We start from the raw sequence: 22,214 nt of genomic DNA, 5'->3' as shown, positions 1-22,214 counted from the left end.
GACTAACCTTGTATCAGAAAATGTAGCTGTTAGCTTTGAATCTTTTGTAGTGAAAGCCTATTGGATTTATTGGCTGACCAGTGAACGTAATGTCTTGAATTGTTCTGTCATTGGTGTAAACTGAGACAATAGACTTCACACAGGAGTTAGTCTAACCATTGTTCATGTTCTCACTAGTGTGTCCGGTATGACCCTGGAACACTAGCTTGATTCAGTGAGTGTTTTTGAAGAATTCGGCCTTACCAATTATTAAAGAATTGGCCCCACTTCGCACTCACATAAGTGACGTATATAAGGTATCTGTTTATACCACGCTTGATTATTCATATCACTTAGGTCATTAAAAGCATTACCTTAACCTTCCACCCCCACAAGGTATCACTGTACAAAGGAATGGGAAAGAGGATTTACTTCATCAGTGACTTACCCGTTACACGAAATTAGATTGCCCCTTTGAACCTAGATCTTGGGATCTCTAGTCAACTAAGTTGGGTTTTCCGTTCCAGTAACATTACTAAAAGCCTTAACCTCATCCCTTTTGACAACGTTTCTACTAACTCTCAAGTTAACCCTTTGGTTAGCAGATTTGCATTGTTGTCCTTAGACCTTACATAGTCTAGAGAGACAACTCCATTAAAAAGTAGTTGTCATATAAAATTATGTCTACGACGGATATATTTAGACTTTCCATTATACATATTGCTCCGTGCCCGTCCAATCGCTGATTGTCTATCACAATGAATACATATAGCAGGTACATGTTTCGGCCAACGTGGAATATTCTCAACGAACTGACGAAGTCATTCAGCTTTTTCAGTTGTTTATCCAAAGCAATAAACTCAAAATCTATCATTGATTTTGATATACACGTTTGCTTGGAAGAATTCCAAGACACGACTGCCTCTCTGAGGGTAAACACATAACCACTAGTGAATTTGGAGTCCTTTATATCAGATATCTAATTAGTGTCACCATACCCTTTTAGTACCGCCGGGTAACTACTATAATGCAGCCCATAATCCCGGGTGTAGTGTGGATAACCTAACAGCCGCATAATTCCCCTCAAATGTGTAGCATTCGGATTACTCATGTATCTACTAAGCTTGCTAACAGAGTAGGTTATATCCGGCCTTGTATAACTCATCACATACATCAAACTTCCAATGACCCGAGAATATTCTAGTTGAGAGGCACTCTCACTATTATTCTTGGTCAAAAGTAGACTCAGGTCTACTGGTGTCCTAGACACATTCGTATTTGATTTCCTAAATTTCTCAAATATCTTCTCAACATTGTGAGACTAAGAAAGTACAATAACACCAAATGTTCTGGTAATCTTAATACCTAGAATGACATCTGCAAGACCCATATCTTTCATGTCAAACTTAGAGTTTAACAATCTCCTGGTAGTTCTATTATTTCATCATTACTACCAACAATGAGTATGTCATCTACATATAGACACAAAATGACATAACTTCTATCAATGTCTTTAACATATATACACCTGTCACCCTCATTGATTCTAAACCTATTTGACAATATAATGTTGTCAAACTTCTCATACCATTGCTTAGGAGCTTGCTTCAAACCATATAATGACTTAACAAGCTTACAGACTGAGAGGGAGATTTATAATCTAGCTTTGGGCCATGGAAGGAGCCGGACAGAAGATGGCCGAGCATGTTTGGGCGGAGCTAACTTGGGCCTGATCAGAGTGGGATTTGCTCGGTCGAGGCTCGCCCTTGTTTAGGCCGAGCTAACCGGGGCTTCCTTTGAGATGATCTTGTTTGGTCCAAGTCCCATGTTTGGACTGAGCTTCCCCAGATTTGGACTTGCTTGGCCGAGGCCTATCCCCGAGATCTACTTAGCCGAGATGAGCGTCTACTACTGGGTTTTGTGGAAGCACAATTAGCTCGGTGGGAAAAATCTTCTGAATGCTAGTGTAACCTGTCTGGAACTCGGTCCTGCCGGAGTGCTACCGAGCTCGGTTGTTATGGAGCTCGGCGAGTGGAGCACCCGGGCACGTTACGCAGCACAGTCGTGGAAGGCCAAGGTGATTCCGCCGGGCTGCCGAGTTCCCGCTAATGTAGCCTGACGGTTGGGTTAGGTGGTGATTGCAGGATTTGTGCTGACAGATGGAAGAGCAGCACTACGTGTCAAGAGACTAATGGGTGCAGAGTTGAGCGCAGAAAGTATATAAACGTGACTACGCCCCCATGCTGGACATGGAATATCATTTGGTGAGAAAAACCAAAACACTCAACTCTCTTCCTCTCTTTCTCTATCTCTGAGTGTGTGCTAATTTGACCGTCAGAGGCGTTTTCCGGCAACACACCACTGGGTAGCTCACTGCCGTTGTGTTCTCAGGTTGATCGGATAGATTCGGAGCTTGGACGAAAGGAGTACAGGCATTACCGAATATTTGCTCCCCGTACAATTGGCGCCGTCTGTGGGAATTTTGATAGACAAAACCTTGTCTTCCAAGCTCATCTGATCGCCTTCCATGTCAAACAACGACGAAATACCATTGTCCGCCATCGACGGTGTTACCCCGAAATCAACCAGACGGAGAGACGGACTCCCCGCCGTTCAGAACATGGTGGACCTGGAGACTTCCCCAGGAGAACATTCATGAGATGCGTGAGATAAGCGCGCTAGAAGTTTTGGTCATTCACGGAGCCCAGACGGACACCGGCGGCGAAGAGAATCGCACGCCAGACGTTTGGAGCACAAGTTAAGGGACCAAGACACTGTCATCCATAGGATGGTGGTAGAGATGAAGGCTCTCAAACGCTAGGTCAGGGGGAAGGGTGTTGCTGGAGTAGGAGACCACAGTGAGCGCACCCAACCCAGCCGTCCAGGCAGCCAGAGCTAGCGGCGCACTCCCTTTCTATGTATCACCAGAAGCTATAGGGGTGGAGACCTAGACATGCCTGCAGAGAAGTCTAGCGCGCAAGATAGTACCTATCGTCCCTCACGTCCGACGACCACTTTGGGATATTCTTATTCCGTCTATTCCGAGGACTTAAGGGATGTCCTGAAGGAGCGAGCTCGCCGACGCGAGGCCGAAAGGGTGCTGGCGCTTCAGCGGCTATCTTACGGGGGTCATGCCAGCGAGGAGGTCGTAATGCCACCACCCCGCCTAGCCGTGCTTCTCTCTCTAGACACCGATTTGTCTAGGCTGAACGCCACCCCCTTCTCCCTTGAGATAGAAATCACACCGCTCCCCGCGGGTTTTCACTAGCCCAAGTTTACGCTCTACAACGGAAAGACCGATCCATATATGCAAGCAAGCCACTTCCGGCAGGTCATGGTCGGACATAGGTGTGATGACGCTCTTATGTGCCTTATCTTCCCATCGAGTTTGGGCGAGCTGGGCTTGAAATGGTTTGAGAGGCTGCCGGAGGGAAGTATCGAAAGGTGGTAGTAGCTGGTGGAAGCCTTTGTGACTTGTTTCAAGACCAACACTAAAACGCCAAAGGAGGTGGACCACCTTCTCAATGTCAAAATGGAGTCGAGCGACACACTTAAGGCATACAACTCCAGATACTGGGAAACCTTCAATGAGATTTTAGATTGCCTGATCAACCTGGCAATCACCCAATATAAGCGCGGTCTCCCGGTCGGACATAGGCTGACTCGCTTACCATGAACCAGCCGACATCCATGGGCTAACTAATGCAGCGCATCAATGAGCGCATCCGAGTAGGGGATGATGCAGCAGCGTCCACCGCGAAGATAATTCCGGTGGTAACAGACAAGAGGTCAGCTGGCAAGGTACACGCGGTCGGACAGGAGACTAACTGTCCAAATGATCGTATCGAAGAATCTGACCGTGGGTCAAATCATCGAAACCGGGGAAGGGGTCGTCGAAATGACCGAGCTGAGTACCCTCGCGATGACGTAGCTGATACTAACAGAAGGTTGAAAGCTTGGACGGGCATCACCACGGTCTTTAAGATTCCAATCTATCGCATACTTAGTGAAATCCGTGACGAGGATTACGTCCGGTTTCCTGCTAAGTTAGGCGACGCGCAAAAGGGCTTCAATCCGCGGTACCGCTGCACATATCACTAGGAGCGAGGACACCGGACAGAAGACTATTTGCCTCTGAAGCAACACTTGGAGGAGTTAGTCGCAGCCAGACACTTAGATCTTTACATTGATGGGGGTGTTAAGGCCGCACATCCTGCCCTGGCTAATCCGCACGGACCGAAGGACTTGGAGGCGGCCCCTCAAGGAGTGGTTAATGTGATCCACATCATAATGGAGCCAGCGTGTGTATGTGTGCTCCGAAGAATGATCAAAAAGGCGGAACACATGAGGGAAGTTTTGTCAGTCCAGCCTGCGATCAAAAGGGGGAAGACAGAGGAAAAAGACGTGATTAGTTTCTCTACAAGGGACCTAGAGCGCATTCAAACGCCACACAACGACGCTTTAGTGGTCACCCTCCGCGTCAAAGAGTTCGATGTCAAGCGTATCTTGATTGACCAGGTAAGCTCGGTTGAAATTATGTACTACGACGCGTTCAAACAACTCAAACTCTGAGATACAGACTTGGCTCCGGCGACTTCGCCACTGGTAGGTTTCAATTCGCAACCGGAGTGGCCTTTGGGAAAAATAATTTTACCGGTCAAAGCTGGATCCGTGGTCAAACAGGTGGAGTTCTGGGTATTGCAGGTGCCGTCAACGTACAATCTAATCCTCGGTAGGGGCTGGCTTCACGCTATACAGGCTGTAGCGTCGACCTACCACCAGGTCATGAGATTCCCTTCGGTTATAGAGGAAATTGAGGAAATTTGGGGCGATCAAGTCATGTCGAAGCAATGCTTCGTGGCAGTGAATGGGAGCCGAGCTGCCAAAGGCTTCGTGCAAATGATTGAAGGCCCAGAAGACCAAAGTGTTCTTGACGACGTGGGCACCAGGGACGAGGACAAAGTTATTGAAGAATTGGTAGAAGTACGGATTGACACGGAAAGTCCAAACGAGTTCTTTTTGCTCGGATCAAGCCTGACCGCTCAAGAAATGACCGAGATGGTAGAGTTCTTGATGGCAAATATCGAAGTCTTTGCATGGTCGCCCTATGACATGCCTGGCATTGATCCAAGTTTTATTTCCCACAAACTCAATGTTTTCCCTGATGCATGGCCAGTCATTCAGAGAACAAGGAGATCGGCTCTTCATTATGCCGAGGTAGTCGCGGAGGAGATAAGGAACCTGCTTGAAGCACGGGCTATCCAGGAAGTGCACTACCCTCGATGGATTTCAAACACGGTTATAGTACCCAATAAGAATGGGAAGTGGCGAGTTTGTATCGACTACAAGACCATTAATCGAGCTTGCCCTAAAGACAGCTTTCTTCTGCCCATAATAGACCAGCTGGTGGATTTAACGGCCGGACATGAAAGGCTTAGTTTCTTAGATGCCTACCGCGGTTATCATCAGATTGCCATGCATGGCCCCAACCGTGAGATGACCTCTTTCACTACCCCAAGGGGACTATTCTGCTATCGAGTCATGCCTTTTGGTTTGAAGAATGCCGGGGCGACTTTCCAAAGGATGGTGACCAAGATGTTTGCTCCTCTGCTTGGCCGGACGATGGAGGCCTACATCGATGACATGGTGGTCAAGAGCAAGCAACAGGCTGACCACTTATTCGACCTAGCCGAGATGTTAGCTATGCCTGAATGCGTCAAAGTGTGCCTTCGGCGTGGGATCCAGGAAATTTCTGGGCTTCCTAGTCACAAACCGAGGCATCGAGGCAGACCCCACACAGATCAGAGCCGTACAAGAATTGAAGCAGCCCAACTCGGCAAGGGACGTACATCATCTTGCCGGTATGGCAGCCGCGCTTAACAGATTCATAAGTCGGTCATCAGATCGCTGCCGCCGTTTCTTTCAAGCCTTGAAATCCAAGTTTTCATGGGACGAGAAATGCGACAGGGCTTTGACCGAGCTCAAGGCGTATTTGTCCTCTGCTCTTTTGTTGGTGACACCCATGCCTGGCGAAGAACTCTACCTTTATCTGGCAGTTTCTCAGCACGCCGTTAGCGCGGTACTTGTCCGGTCGGAGGGTATAAAGCATTTCCCTATCTTTTATGTGAGCAAAACCTTGCTACCGACAGAGTCGAGGTACTTGCCACTGGAAAAATTTGCTTTGGCGTTGATGATGGCCTCCAGGATATTGGCGCACTACTTTTATGCCCACACAATTATTGTGTTGACTGAATTTTCCCTAAAAGTCTTTTTCGAACGGGCGAATTTCTCCGGTCGAATTCTAAAGTGGGTAGTCGAGTTGGGACAATTCGACGTTAAGTTTCAACCCCGAATAGCCATAAAAGCTCAAGCATTGGCAGATTTTGTTGTTGAGTTCTCGCTTGGGATTCACCAAGTATGTCCGGTGGATCTCACCATGGTAACCGAGGAAGCAAACGAAGATTCAACTGAAATTGCACAGCAGGGCGATGTTAGCGACGCAGAACTTGCGCGCCCCGCCATAGAACCTCTATTCGGCATGATACATCAGCTCGGCGATGCGACGACAGACTTAGGCATAACAGACCAACCTGTTGGGTCCGGTACTGCGTCACTGAGAGGGGAAGAAATGGAACCGATCAGCATTGAACCTGAAACTGAACGGCCGAGCGACCATGATCTCAGCAACTTTCAAGCCTCCCAAGATCCCTCAGAGTGTTGGAAACTCTTCGTCGGCGAAATGTGGAAACTTTTTGTAGATGGAGCCTCAAACCGTCACGGTGCCAGGCTAGGCATAGTTTTGATCTCGCTAGATGGTTTGACCATCGAACACTCTATCACCTTCGGATTCCCCGCATCAAACAATGAGGCCGAATACGAGGCGCTACTGGCCGGACTTAAAAGCACGCTCCAGGTGCGCGCATCCGAGTTGATGGTTTACAGCGATTCCTAACTTGTTGTCAACCAAGTGTTTGGCGTTTACGAAGCTAAAGATGACAGAATGGCAAAGTACCAAGCTTTGGTAAGAGACCACATCAAGTGATTCCAGGCGATAAGGGTCCAACAAATCAGACGGGAAGAGAATGGCCGCGCGGATGAGTTGGCCGGTCTGGCTTCCATGGTCGACCAAACATCTCCTAGTCCTCTCCTGATTGAGTTCCTTCCAAGGCCTAGTATAGAGGAACCCGAGCAGACAGAAGTACTCTGCACCGAGCTTGGCCTTTCTTGGATGGACCCTATTATCCTCTTCCTAAAAGAGCGGACCCTTTCGGCCGATAAAAAGGAAACGCATAAAGTCCGGGTGAAGTTAGAGTGGTTTTGGCTCTCTCAATCTGGCGCTTTATAGAAGAAGTTTTTCACCGGTCCTTATCTCAAGTGTGTACACCCAAACAACGTCGAAGCTTTCTTGTACGAAATTCACGAAGGCATATGCGGCAGTCACATTGGGGGCAGATCTTTGGCCTACCGAGCTATCTCGCAAGGGTATTGGTGGTCATGCATGCAAGCAGACGCTCAGAAATATGTTCGCAAATGTGAGAAGTGCCAGAAGTTCGCCCACCAAATTCACCAGCTAGCTAGAGAACTTCTTCTCCTCACAAGCCCTTGGCCTTTCGCAATGTGGGGGCTGGACATAGTGGGACCACTCCCAACGGCACCAGGCAACCGAAAGTTCTTCATCGCGGCTATGGATTACTTCACCAAATGGGTTGAAGCTGAGCCCTTAGCAACTATCAAGGAGAAAGACGTCAAATGGTTTGTCTGGCAGAATGTGGTAACGCAGTTTGGAGTCCCCAAGGTTCTGATTTCTGACAATGGCACCCAATTTGACGGGGTGCTTATTCTGAGGATTTTGTGAAGAATTGAAGATAGAATTCTACAACTCCACCCCAGCTTACCCGCAGTCCAATGGCCAAGCCGATGCATCAAAAAAGACCATTCTTGATGGGTTGAAGAAAAGACTTGAGAAAGCCAAAGGAAAATGGGCCGAGGAACTCCCAAGTGTCCTTTGGGCATACCGGACGACCCTGAGGCGATCTACCGGGGAAACTCCTTTTGCCTTGGCATATGGCATGGAGGCGGTCATCCCATTGGAAGTTGGCATGCCCACCCTCTGTAGTGAAAGTTTTGAGCCCGAGCTGAACTCTGAAGCCATCGCTCTGGAATTAGACCTAGTGGAAGAGCACCGAGACAAGGCTCTAATCCATGTGGCCGCATACCAACAAGAGCTTTCCAGAAAATACAACAAAATGGTGCACCCCAGACCGTTCAAAGTCGGGGATTGGGTTTTAAGAAAGGTGATGGGCAACACACTGGTGCCGGGAGAAGGCAAGCTAGGGGCAAACTGGGAAGGGCCTTACAAGATAACTAGTTTGGCGGCAAGGGGGCATACCACTTGGAAGATTTGGAAGGAAAAGGCATACCCCGACCATAGAATGCGGCCAACCTCAAACTGTATTATTTTTAGCATTTTACGTTCGTATGTAATTTTTTGTGGAAAGACTTGTTCTCCCTATACTTCTGAATGCAACACGCTTTTTGTCAAGTATAATAGAAGTGACTTATCTTTGTTTAAGCATTCTGTTGTTTTCGATGCTTACTTTGAGATTTAAACCGAGATGTTTTACTCCAGTTAAATCAGTTGATGATTTACTCAACTTTGAGATTTAAACTGAGATGTTTTACTCCGGTTAAATGAGTTGATGATTTGCTCAACTCTATGGTCACAACCGAGATGTTTTACTCCGGTTGAATGAGTTGATGATTTGCTCAACTCGAAGATTTCTACAGAGAGGTTTTACTCCGGTTGAATGAGTTGATGATTTACTCAACTCTGAGATTTCAACCGAGAAGTTTTACTTCGGTTGAATGAGTTGATGATTTACTCAACTCTGTGATTTCAATCGAGATGTTTTATTCTGATTAACTGAGTTGATGATTTGCTCAACTCTGTGATTACAACCGAGATGTTTTACTCCGGTTGAATGAGTTGATAATTTACTCAACTCTGAGATTTCAACCGAGATGTTTTACTTCGGTTGAATGAGTTGATGATTTATTCAACTCTGAGATTTCAACCGAGAAGTTTTACTCTAGTTGAATGAGTTGATGATTTACTCAACTCTGTGATTTAAACTGAGATATTTTATTTCGGTTAAATGAGTCGATGATTTACTCAACTTTGAGATTTAAATCGAGATATTTTACTCCGGTTGAATGAGTTGATGATTTGCTCAACTCTATGGTCACAACCGAGATGTTTTACTCCGGTTGAATGAGTTGATGATGTGCTCAACTCCATGGTCATAATCGAGATGTTTTACTCCGGTTGAATGAGTTGATGATACTCAACTCTGGGATTTCAATCGAGAAGTTTTACTCCAGTTGAATGAGTTAATGATTTGCTCAAGGGTTGGTCAAAAGGTTTAACCGAGGTGCTTTACCCTGGCTAAAGTAGTTGACATTTTTCTTAATTGTTCTTGTCGAGATGATGAAACTAAAGCAGTGCAACAGTTAACGAAATCAAAACTTTTCATTGATGAGAAGTCAAATTACATAAGGGGGGGGGGCAGGTAGCCCGGTTACATTCTTTAAACAAAAGAAAAGAAAACTAAACTAAGAGGGACAGGTCGACGAAGTCATCCTCGGTTGCAGTTGCCTCCAGGTCGACTGTGGTTGTGGTTTCTTTGACGCCGTTCTCAACTTGGCCGGCCTGCTTTGGGCGGTTATCTCCCTCGGCAGTTTCCTCAGCCTCCTCCGCGCCTTCTTCTTCCTCGGCCTCAGCCTGCAATGTGCTGAAGACGTCATTGGCATATGGCACCATGTATGTCGACAGAAAGGCAACGGGGGGAGAGGCAAACATGTCGGTCCCAGATCCTTGGCCGAGCTATTCGCAAGCAGCTTTCCATCCGGATTTGAAGAAAATGTCCTTGGTGGCCTCCACTTGCTTGGTGTAGTTTTTCTCAGCCTCATTGAAACCTTCGTTGTTTGCCTTGTCCAGTTCGTCCTTCCTCGATTGCTTCAATGCTTCCAGCTCAGCCCGGAGAGTGTCCCTTTTTTTCTCGGCGGCTCCCAATTGGCCAAGTAATTTGGAGTTCTCGGTGTTTGCGATCTCCAAAGAGACCTTTGACCGTCTCAGCTCGGTCTGCAAATGCTTGACCTGGCTGGCAGAGTCGGTCGCCTTCTGCCGGAGTCTGTGAATCTGCTCCATTACAAGGCGTTGTTTTTGGATGGCCTGCAAGAAGAGAGTTTGATTAGAGAGGGAACCGAGCAAACACTTGAAAATTTTTTAATAAAGCATGCAAAACTCTTACCCGGGTCATAGACTTGACCGAGGACTTCACTAGCCGGGTGTCGGGCACGTAGTCGCTGCCGACCACGTCGCTCGGCAGTAAGAGGGCTTTTGTCAGATCGAAGGCTAGGTGGTGTTCCTTGTCGCCTTTGACCGAAGCGGTTGCCGGGATCTCCTTACCCCGGTGCTTCAACTGGGGCTTCCTAGGCGGTGTTAGCTCGGTTGTGGCCGCGGGTTGCTCAGTGTTCAACTCCGCGACGAGCTCGGCTGAGGGATCGGCGGTTCGAGGCCTTTTCCCAGCTCGGCGGGTGTCCTTGTTGGCCTGTGATGGGGGGGTTGATGCCAAGGCAATGATGGCCTCAGATGTTTTCTCGGCTCTTGAAGTGCGATGTGGGATGCTTGGTAGCTCGGTGGATGTGGTGGTGATGAGATTTTTGATGCGGCTTCGTTTTGCCATCTCCTCTTCTTCGGTCAACCGGATTAGGGGCACGTTCGGTAGTGTTGGGTCGGGTGGTGGAGACGGTGCGCGAAGAAAGTCGGTCATTTTACTTAGGCGGGGAGCGGAGTATCTGTAGGTCGGCACGTAACTGAGGAGGTCGTGGCAGTCCCGGTTAGGGTACCGAAGCACGGTTCTGATGGCTGCTTCGTTGGGATAATTACAGTTGGCTTGCAAAGCTTCGATTGCTGCAGAGAGGAGAAGAAAAGAAGATATTAAGTACAGAATATTAAAAGAAAGTAATTTGACCGAGCAGTTAGTACGGCTTACATGTTGAGCCGAAGTTCTTGCTGATATACCAGCCTAGCACGTCGGCTGCTTCGTAATTACCAGACACCCAGAAAAAGTCGTCGTCATGCATGTCTTTGTCTGGGGTGCCGGTCACTATCTTCGCCTTGCCTGGTCTGATCTTTAAATAATAGGCAAGGTCGTCGCTTGTATGCCTGAGGGTATACTGGCGAAGTATCTCGGCTAATTCTAGATTGGTTCTTAGCTGGTTGTTTAGCTCGGCAATTCCATTTATTATGCGGTAAGTGTTGGTTGATACTTGGGTTGGTGCTAGCCTGGTGCGCCGCAAGAACTCGCACATTAGGGGGTTAACTGGGAAGCAGAGGCTACCTTCTATAATGGGAAGCACGGTGAAGGGGCACTGGTCTAATCTGCCCCAAGAGGTTGTGTCCTCGACACCGAACACTTGATGAACGCCGTCCGAGATACCGTATTCTTCCCAGAACGCGGCTAAAGTGACCGGTGTGTCGACTAGGAAGCGGTAGCGCCCTATGTGTGTAGTCGGTTGGTTTTAGCACGGCTGTGTTGGTTTGGCACAAACTCTTGTTTGATGGCTGCTCGGTCTTTGAGAGCCTCAGTGTTGGTGCGTGGTCCCCTTGGACTCTGTAGGAAAATGAGGATAAGTGTAAGTGGGAGCGCAGTCGCGCAAAACGAGCTTGACTTTAGCTCGGTCAAATGGAGTGCCAGACCACCTCGGTCACGAAGGTAAATCCGGAAGCTCAGCCGCTCAAGCGGACCAGATGTTAGCCCGGTCGAGCGGTCAAGCCCTCTGCTTACCTCGGTTCCTACAGGAGTTTTTGCAAACTCGTAATTTGCTCGGTTTAGGTGTTTTTTGGGATCAAAAGAAGGCCTGGAGCTCGGTCCGCTCCAGATCTTTGTGTGTTCATCACTGGAGTTGAAGAACAGCAAAGAGAGCAGGGGCAGAAGAGGTTTTTGGGGGCTTAAATCGTAAAATCTATGGATTTCGTGCCCTAGAATGTGAAATACCAAATGAAAAAGCAATGAGGAGTTTCGAAGAGCTTACCAGTATAGAGGCAAAAGCTGATTCTTCGAGCTTCAATCCAAGGCAAGAATAGTGTTTGAGTAGTGCGGTTGGCACAGCAGCTTTGGTTCGTCTGGAGCAGAGGTGAAACAGTAAGAAGGGAATAAAAGGGAGATATAGCGTGTTATAGGTGAAAAGAACCGCCAAAATTTCGAATGTGAAGAGATGTTTGGGTTGGCTGCTCGAGGCCAATAAATGGACGACGCGTGTTCATAATGGCGGCGGCATCAGTATTGAAGAGACAAGATGGCAAGTCGAGGCGTCAACTGAGCAAGCCAAGAAACCGAGCATGGGGATTAGCGCAGTTAACGTCTTGCAAACTAAGAACCGAGGGAGAATCTACCCGGTCGGATCATGTAATCCTAGTCATGCTTGCGCGGACGGAATTAAGGGGTAATTGAGAGGGAGATTTATAATCTGGCTTTGGGCCGTGGAAGGAGCTGGATAGAAAATGGCCGAGCATGTTTGGGCCGAGCTAACTTGGGCCTGATCAGAGTGGGATTTTCTTAGTCAAGGCTTGCCCCTGTTTAGGCCAAGCTAACTAGGGCTTCCTTTGAGATGATCTTGCTCGGTCCAGGTCTAAGTTTGAGGTCCAGGTCCCATGTTTGGACCAAGCTTCCCCGGATTTGGACTTGCTTGGCCGAGGCCTATCCTTGAGGTCTACTTAGCCGAGATGAGCATCTGCTACTGGGTTTTGTGGGAGCACGATTAGCTCGGTGGGAAAAGTCTTCTGAATACCAGTGTAACCTGTCTGGAACTCGGTCCTGCCGGAGTGCTACCGAGCTCGGCTGTTATGGAGCTCGGCAAGTGGAGCACTCGGGCACGTTACGCAGCACGGTCGTGGAAGGCCGAGGTGATTCCATCGGGCTGCCGAGTTCCCGCTAATGTAGCCTGACGGTTGGGTTAGGTGGTGATTGCTGGATTTGTGCTGACAGATGGAAGAGCAGCACCACGTATCAAGAGACTAATGGGTGTAAAGTTGAGCGCAGAAAGTATATAAGCGTGACTGCGCCCCCATGCTGGACATGGAACATCATTTGGTGAGAAAAACCAAAACACTTAACTCTCTTCCTCTCTCTCTCTATCTCTGAGTGTGTGCTAACTTGATCGTCGGAGGGGTTTTCCGGCAACACACTGCCGGGTAGCTCATCGCCATTGTGTTCTTAGGTTGATCGAATAGATTCGGAGCTTGGACGAAAGGAGTACGGGCATTATCGAATATTTGCTCCCGTACACAGACTATTTCTTATTTTTCCCTGGAGCTGAAAACCCTTTAGGTTGCTTCATGTAGATTTCTTAATCTAAATCTCCATTTAAGAAAGTTGTCTTTACATCCATTTAATGTATCTCTAGACCACGTAAAGCGACTATCGCAATCACCATACGAATGGATGTAATCTTTGTCACAGGTGAATATGTATCAAATTAATCTAGGCTTTCTCGCTGCTTGTATCTTTTGATAACTAGCCTAACTTTATACCTATCAATTGACTCATTCATTTTCATTATTCTTCTAAAGATCCACTTACTCACCAAGGCCTTACTACCTGGGGGTAGATCAACCAACTCTCAAGTATGGTTCTGTAAAATGGAGTCAATCTCACTATTAATTGCTTCTTTTCATAAGGGACTTTCAGGTGAAGTCACAGCTTTATGAAAAGTTCGAGGTTCTCCTTGTAACATATAAGTCAAGAAGTTCGGGCCAAAGGACTTGGCAGTCCTAGCCCTCTTACTCATTTTTGGCTCATGTCCTTCCTTATCTTGATTATCTGCTTGATCATTTACTTGATCATCTTCAAGTTCCTTTTCAGAACTTTGATCATCTTCTCGGTTCGGCAAGGAAATACATCTTCAAAAAAGGACTCGTTCCCTGACTCCATTATGGTATTCTTGTAGATATATAAAATATCAGATTTGTGCACAAGAAAACTATATACACTACTATTCTGTGTATAACCAATGACTATACAATCCACGGTTTTCGGACCTTTCCTAACCCACTTGGGTGTAGGTATCATCACTTTTGCAAGACATCTCCACATTCGTAGGAAATTATAAGAAGGCTTATGGCCTGTCCATAATTCATATGGAGTCTTGTTTACTTTCTTCCGAGATATTCTATTTAGAATGTAATTCGTGGAGAGAATTGCTTCCCCCCCAAGTTCTGTGGCAATCCAGAATTTATTAACACTACATTCATCATTTCTTCTAATGTTCTATTCTCTCACTTAGCAACACCATTTGACTGAGGGGAGTAAGGCGCTGTGGTTTGGTGAATAATCTCAAATTGAGTACAAATCTCAACAAACGAGGATTCATACTCACCACTACGATCACTTCTTAAAGCCTTGATCTTTCGACTTAGTTGATTCTCAACTTCATTCTTGAAAAGAATAAATTTATCAATCGCCTCATATTTGCTTTTAAGCAAATACATATAACAGTATTTAGTGCAATTATCAACAAAAGTCACAAAGTACTTGTTGCCACTACGTGATTGTACGACTTTCAAGTCACACACATCTCTGTGCACTAAATCCAAAGGCTCGATACTTCTTTCGACAAAATGAAAAGAAGTCCTTGTCAATTTTGCTTATACACAAGTTTTACACTTCTGATTTGGATTAATCTTGAAAGATGGTATGTGATCTAACTTGATTAATCTATGCAAAGAGTCAAAATTTAAATGACCTAGTCTACCACACCATAAATTAGGGGACTCAAGCATATAAGCAGAAGAAAAAGCTTTCTCATTAATTTTTGGGATAATAATCATTACATTTAGCTTAAACATACCACCCGACATATATCCCTTTCCCACATAGACCCCGCTCTTGGTCAACATGACCTTATCAGACTCAAACACCATGTGGAAGCCATACTTGCTTAAGAGCGACCCCGAGACAAGGTTCTTACGAATGTCCAGCACATATAGGACATCGTTCAGAGCCAGCTCTTTTCCTAAAGTCATCTTCAAGACCACCTTGTCTTTACCCTCAACAGTTGATGTTGCAGAATTCCTCATGAACAATTTCTCAACGTTTGAAACTGGTTCGAAAGTTGTAAACATCTTCTTCTCTACACAAATGTGGCGAGTGGCCCCAGTGTTCATCCACCATTCCTTCGGGTCGGACCCCACCATGTTCACCTCTGAGATGATAGCAGACAGATACATGTCGTCCACATCTTGAGACAAATCCTCTATCTTAGCCATGTGAGCCTGACTTTTGTTATGTGGAGGGTATTTCTTGTAGGGTTTATTCTTCTTATGGCAGTCAACCACCCAATGTCCATCGTTTCCATAGTTGAATCACTCTCCATTGATCATAAAAGTAAGTTCCTGCGGCTTGTAGACCAGTCTTTTAGAGACACCGCCTCTTGCCCCCAGCTTTGAGCTTTTGTCTGTCAGTGGCTTTTTCTTTACTCCTGCGGACTGGCCATGCTCAACCACGTTTGATTTCACAATAGAGGTATTCCCCATTTCCTCTTGTTGTCTGCCTCAATCCAGAGCCTGACAACGTGTTCTTCGACTGTTATCTCCTTTAGTTTATGCTTCAAGTAGTCCTTGAAATCTTTCCAGCCGTTAGGCAGCTTTTAATCAATGCAGCTGCCTGGAATGATTCACTCAGGAACATTCCCTCTGCATGAATCTCATGCAGAATTACTTGGAACTCTTAGACTTGACTAATGACGGTTTTTAAGTCTACCATTTTGAAGTCCAGAAACTGGCCAACGACAAATTTATTTGCTCTAACATCCTCGGTCTTGTACTTCTTGTCCAAATCATCACACAGCTCATTTGCCGACTTCTTGGCATAAAACACGTTGAATAGTGAATCTGCAAAGCCATTCAGAACATAATTTCGGCAAAGGAAGTCTGACTGCTTCTAAGCATCTAGAGCCATCTCTTCCACCGCTAGTGGATCTTCACTCAAAAACCTCGTAAGGCTTAGAGTAGTTAGGTAGAACAGCATCTTCTGCTGCCATCTCTTGAAATTCACTCTCATGAACTTCTCTAGGCACTTATAATGGTTGAGCGGGCCTCCCGGAACAGTAGTAGTAGCAACAAGGTTGACCACAGAGGTTACAACAATCGGGTTGACCATAGAGGTCACAACAGCAGGGGTTGGCAAATCAGTTACCCCGGGGTTTTGATCCCCGCCAACATTGGTAGCAATAGCAATATCGGTAACAGTTGCCATTTCTGAAAAATACAACAGAATTTCATTATTCTATGTTTCCAGAAATTAAACTTCACACTAGAAAATCCTAAAGTTAGCAATTTAATTCAAAACTAGTCTCACTACTTCCCTAGAATTGAACAAGGTCAGAAATGTTTCCCAGAAGACTAGAGGGGTCACATCGGTCCCACTTAAACTCCAGTTAGCCTTAGACAAAACTTTCAAGAGTATGTTGACTCCTAGTCCATGGGAAACAATTTTTAGAATTAAGTTTTTCAGGGGATGAACTAGGTTAAGACAAACCTAGTTCCAAACTTACATGCAATTAAAATAAAATTGCTAACAAATTACAGCAATGTAAAAAATTACTACTACAATTATAAGCACATAAAATGCTTCTAACAATACAAGCAAACAAACTTGCTTCAAAAATTAAGTAATTAGCCACTACTAAACACAAACAAAACAAAATTGCTTCAAATTGTAAGAAATGAAACCAATTCAAATAAGGATTATTATTTGTCTAAAACTCTTTTCTTCGCTTAGGTATTTTTGTTCAACAAAAAGTTAGCAGTCCAAATTTGTGGTTTTACAGTCCCAAATACTATTAATTTGGATTTGTATTTTTTTATTCCATTCCCTTTTGCATAGGCATTCCTGTAAAGAAGGTTAGCACATAACACAACAAAATACGAAGTAAGGAATTGGAAAAAGCTGTAAAAGTAATAAATGAATAGAAAAATCAAGTAAAATTAAAATGCTATACAAGTTACACACATAAACCTTAAGAGTCCAAAATTAATTTAAATTTAATTTACACCATAAACATGTAAATAAATAGACAAGTTACAAAAACCTTTATAACTCCAAATACTTAAATTAAAAATTTAATAGGCTAGAGTTAAATGAAATTTTTACAAAAAAATAACCATACAATAAACATGTGAATGTTTTAGTAATTAACCAAAAAGAAAATTAAAGAACATGCAAATTATCTTAAAATTTGAGAAATAATAAACATATGAATTAAATTAGAATGTTGTAGATATTGAACATGTTGATTATACTAAAAAGTAGAAGATAATTAGCATGGGATCTTTAACTACAATTTGAGACATTCATGAGTATGCAAATTACATTATAAAATTGTAAAATAAAAAGCATGCACAACATGGTAGAAAATTAAGAATCATGCCTATGAAATTAAAATTATACTAGAACCAAATAACATGCAAAATGTATTTATTTACTTAAATGAATTAGTACATCTCATGTGAAATTTTTTTCCTAAACCTAGAAGCATGCACTTTTTGTACACAAATTAAAACAGTGCATAAGTTAATTTACATTTGAATTTCTAATCATCAACAGCATAGACAGTAGCAACCAGCATGTTGGAATCCTAGAATATTTTTTTATACAACTAGTACTAGAGCCAAACACCATGAATAATATATTAGCATTTAAATTACTGCAAAGTCCTAATCACGAATTTATGTAGTGGACTTATCAAAGTGAATTTATAAACAAGAACAACATACTGAGAATTGAAACAGTGGGCTTAATCACTGTACAGGTGTTCGGTGCTTCAGAACAAAACAGTAGCATGTTACAAAAATTTAAATCTCATACATTGGGAACTTTAATCTAGTACAAAGTAATATGAATTTATTTGTTAATTTCATAAGAAACATAGAATCTGTTTAAGATTGTTGGCTAAATTATGTAATTAACTAAAATAAATAGATTCACGATTAATCAAACTAAATTACATAATAAGACAAAAAGCTGGAAATTATAACCATATCGTATTGGACAAACATTCATTCATACACAAAATAATATTTCAGAAAATAAATCATCTTATATCATTCGAAAAATACTTATAAATTGAACATAACTTTACAAAGTTATTACTCACAGATAACAGAGGCTCCAAGGTAAACAGATACAATAAGCAAATTAGATGTCTTGCGGCACGTGACCTACATAACATAACAAATACATACATTGAAACACACACTTGGAGTGTACATAGCTTATTTCATTATTCTTAGTGAGCTTCTAGCCTTTATCCTCATTATGGTGTCTTAATCTTGGTCTAGGAATGCTTAGGATGGAATGAGGATGCAAAAATGTACTTGAAAACATTTTTTAAAACTTGTTGAAAACAGAGTCCACGTTAAAGCGTGGCTTTTCTCGCTCGAGCGGACATGCAAAATGTGAGGGTCCACTTGAGCATAACTTTCTTCGCTCGACCGGTCTGCAAACTTTTGACAAAAGTATTGGTTGCTTGATTTTCACACTCGACGGACGCTCGAGCGTGAGACTCAGACTTTCGCTCGAGCGTGACTTTTGTCACTCGAGCGATCTGCAAAACATATGAACTTCTGGGAACATGCATTTCACGCTTGAGCGGGCTTCAGGTCGCTCAAGCGAAAGTGCACGCACTCAGAGTGGTCGCTTGAGCGTGAACTCCTACGCTCGATTGTAGGTGTAAATTCTGGAATTTCCAGATTTGTTCTCCAAGTTCAAAACTCAATCTTTAAGCATCAAAACTTGATTTTTCTGGGCCAAAACTTGAGGAACTCTTAGAAACTCACAATACATCATGAATTATGGATCTTTTCAAGAAACCATGGCCAAATAGCTTGCCAATTGTGCAAAATTTCAACTTAAAATTTATGCATGAGCCATGAACATGACATGCATGAATTTCTTCGAACTTAAGCTTCTCAAAACATGATCAAACGCTATAAAACAACATGAAACTTGATCATTTCCCAAAATAAAGGTGAATTCAAGACATGCATGAGGGAATTCTTGGAAATTAAACTCAAAATGTAAGAAAATATGCATGCATGCATGGTATGACTTAGTTTTCTTCAATTCTAGCTCAATTCCTACTTGAATTCACTTGTTTTCATACATTAATCAACTACATTACAAGATCAAAGGCTAATTCTCTTACCTAAAGTTTGAATTGCACAAGTGTGGGAGCTTCAATTCCCAAATTCTTTGCAAATCTCCAATACTTCTTGGCAATTCTTTCCTATCCCAACTTTTGATCGCAATTGCCTTCTCTCTCTCACTCTCTCACGTTTTTCTTGTATGAGGGAGCTCAAATATGTTGAATGAAGAAGGAAGAAGGAAGAAGGAATAAAGGCATATGAGATGCCTTATATTGGCTCACTTGAAGATAATTAAGTAAGGCTAAAAAAAGTGGGCATTAAATTAATCTAATTAATTCATTTTGAATTGGATTTCAATTGAACTTACCATAAAATTCTAAAAATTCTAATTAACACATAAATCAAGTCAATTTTTGATTCGGATGCCGATGAGGCCTTCAATTCACAAACTGAAGAGAAAATACGAACAAATCTTTCTACGTTAAATAGATATAATCACAAATAATGCAGCACACAAGTAATTAATTCAGAATTTGAACTCAAGAACTTATTAGGCACATTAAGCATGAATTAACATTAATCATGGGTCAGGGTTGTCACAGTCTTCCCCCCCTTAAAGAGTTTGGTCCTCCAAACTCGAATTACCTTCATTTCGGAAGAATACCGGGTCCAAGGGGAATAGTTCAGGATATCTTTTCATCATGTCTTCTTTCGTTTCCCAAGTTGCATAGGTTCCTCCATGATTCTGCCAATCGACCTTTATTAATAGAATTTCCTTGTTTCTTAATCCTTTGATTCGGCGATTCACAATTTGCATTGGCCTCTCCTCGTATGTATAATCATCTCTTAGAAGTACATGAGTTGGCTTAATCACATGTAGTGGATCTCTCAAATACTCTTGGAGCATAGATACATGAAAAACATTATACATCTGCTCCATGACCGGAGGCAAGGCTATTCGGTACGTTACTGAATTGATCTTTTCAAGAACTTCATATGATCTGATGTACCTCGGTGCTAACTTACCTTTCACTCCAAACCATGTTTGCCCTTTCATTGGAGTCACTTTGATGAACACATGATCCCCGACTTCGTATTCTCTATCTCGCCTTCGAACATCTGCATAGCTCTTTTGGCGACTTTGTGCAGTTTTTAACCTCTGTCGAATCAGTTTCACATTTTTAGTTGTTTCTTGCACAAGTTTAGGTCCTAACAATGGTCTGTCGCCTACTTCAGTTCAACCGATAGGAGAACGACATTTCCTTCCATACAAAGCCTTATAAGGAGCTATCCCAATACTTGAATGATAGCTGTTGTTATACACAAATTCGGCTAATGGTAAATAGGCCTCTCAATTTCCTTGGAAGTCTAAGACACACATCCTTAACATGTCTTTCAAAGTTTGATTTGTTCGTTCAGTTTGGCCATCTGTTTGTGGGTGGTAGGCACTACTCAATTGCAATTCAGTCCCCAAAGCTTGTTGTAAACTCTGCCAGAATCTTGATGTAAACTTAGAATATCTGTCAGACACTATAGATACTAGTACACCATGTAATCTCACGATTTCATTTATATATATGTTAGCTAACTTGTCTGGATTATAAATAGATTTGACGGGTAGAAAATGAGTAGACTTAGTTAAACGGTCAACAATGACTCAGATAGAATCCATACCTTGGGAGGAGCGAGGTAATCCCACAATGAAATCCATGGTAATGTGCTCCCATTTCCATTCCGGTATTGGAAGCGGTTGTAACAAACCAGCAGGTTGTTGATGTTCAGCTTTAACTTGTTGACAGTGTAAACATTTAGCCACAAAATCTGCAATACCCTTTTTCATTCCTGGCCACCAGAAATTCTGCTTCAAATCATGATACATTTTCGTATTTCCTGGATGCATAACAAATTTGGAATTGTGGGCCTCGGTCGGAATGCGTTTCCTCAAATCATCAGAGTCTGGCACACAAAGGCGACCTTGAAATTTCAACATATTGTTCTTAAGTACAAACCCGAGCCTTGGTTTTGAGTCAATTTCATCCATGATATTTTTCAGGAATTCATCTTGCGGTTGTTTCTCTTTAATTTCTTCAATGATTGTAGGCTGAGCGGAAATAGCAGCTAAGATTCCTCCTTGTTCGTGCATCACAATCTCAATTTCATTCTTTTCCAAGTCACATAACAATTTCTTCTGGATAGTGAGCAAACATGACAAATTCCCAATGAATTTTCGACTCAATGCATCTGCAACGGTATTTGCCCTCTCTGGATGATACAAAATTTGCAGGTCATAATCTTTAATCAATTCTAGCCACCTTCTTTGTCTCATGTTCAGTTCCTTCTGGGTAAAGAAGTATTTTAAGCTTTTATGATCTATGTATACTTCATAAGTCACTCCATACAAATAATGACACCAAATTTTTAAAGCAAAAACTATTGCGGCTAATTTAAGGTCATGGGTTGGATAGTTCTTTTCATGAGGGCGGAGTTGCCGAGAATCATAAGAAATCACTTTCCCTTTTTGCATTAATACACACCCCAAACCTTTGTAGGAAGCATCACTGTAAATTTGAAACCCATCAGTACCATTAGGTAGAGTCAAAATTGGCGTAATTACTAACCTGGTTTTCAACTCTTGGAAGGCAGACTCTCTTTGATCATTCCAATCAAATGAGACATTTTTCTGAGTTAATTGGGTCAATGACATAGCAAGTTTTGAAAAGATTTCAAAAATCTTCTGTAATAACTAGTAAGTCCCAGAAAACTTTTAACTTCTGTCATGTTGGTTGGTCTTGGCCAGTCGACAATAGCTTCAATTTTATGTGGATCCACTGATACACTATTCTTGTTAATCACATGTCCCAGAAATGCTACACTGTTGAACCAGAATTCATATTTGGACAATTTTGCATATAGCTTCTTTTCTCTTAGAATCTGTAAAACGGTTCTCAAATGATTCTCATGATCTTCCCTGCTTTTGGAGTAAATCAAGATATCATTAATAAATACAACAACAAATTCATCCAGATAT

At 43.3% G+C, this 22,214-nt stretch overlaps 1 protein-coding gene across 1 annotated transcript; it reads right to left on the bottom strand.

Moving 5' to 3' along the window:
- Positions 1 to 958: 958 nt before the first annotated feature.
- On the bottom strand, positions 959 to 2,541 carry LOC145799904 (secreted RxLR effector protein 161-like). The gene is made up of 2 exons (XM_082889552.1): positions 2,476 to 2,541; positions 959 to 1,300 (listed from the first exon to the last, which is right to left on the bottom strand). The coding sequence occupies exons 1-2, from the start codon at positions 2,539 to 2,541 to the stop codon at positions 959 to 961; spliced, it is 408 nt and encodes a 135-aa protein (XP_082745678.1).
- Positions 2,542 to 22,214: the final 19,673 nt, after the last annotated feature.

Source organism: Camellia sinensis, chromosome 9 (genome assembly GCF_055761805.1).
Source record: "Camellia sinensis isolate YWXY chromosome 9, ASM5576180v1, whole genome shotgun sequence".
Classification (NCBI taxonomy): Eukaryota; Viridiplantae; Streptophyta; class Magnoliopsida; order Ericales; family Theaceae; genus Camellia; species Camellia sinensis.
Note: the sequence above shows the minus strand (reverse complement) of the source record. Positions and strands in the feature narration are given on the sequence as shown.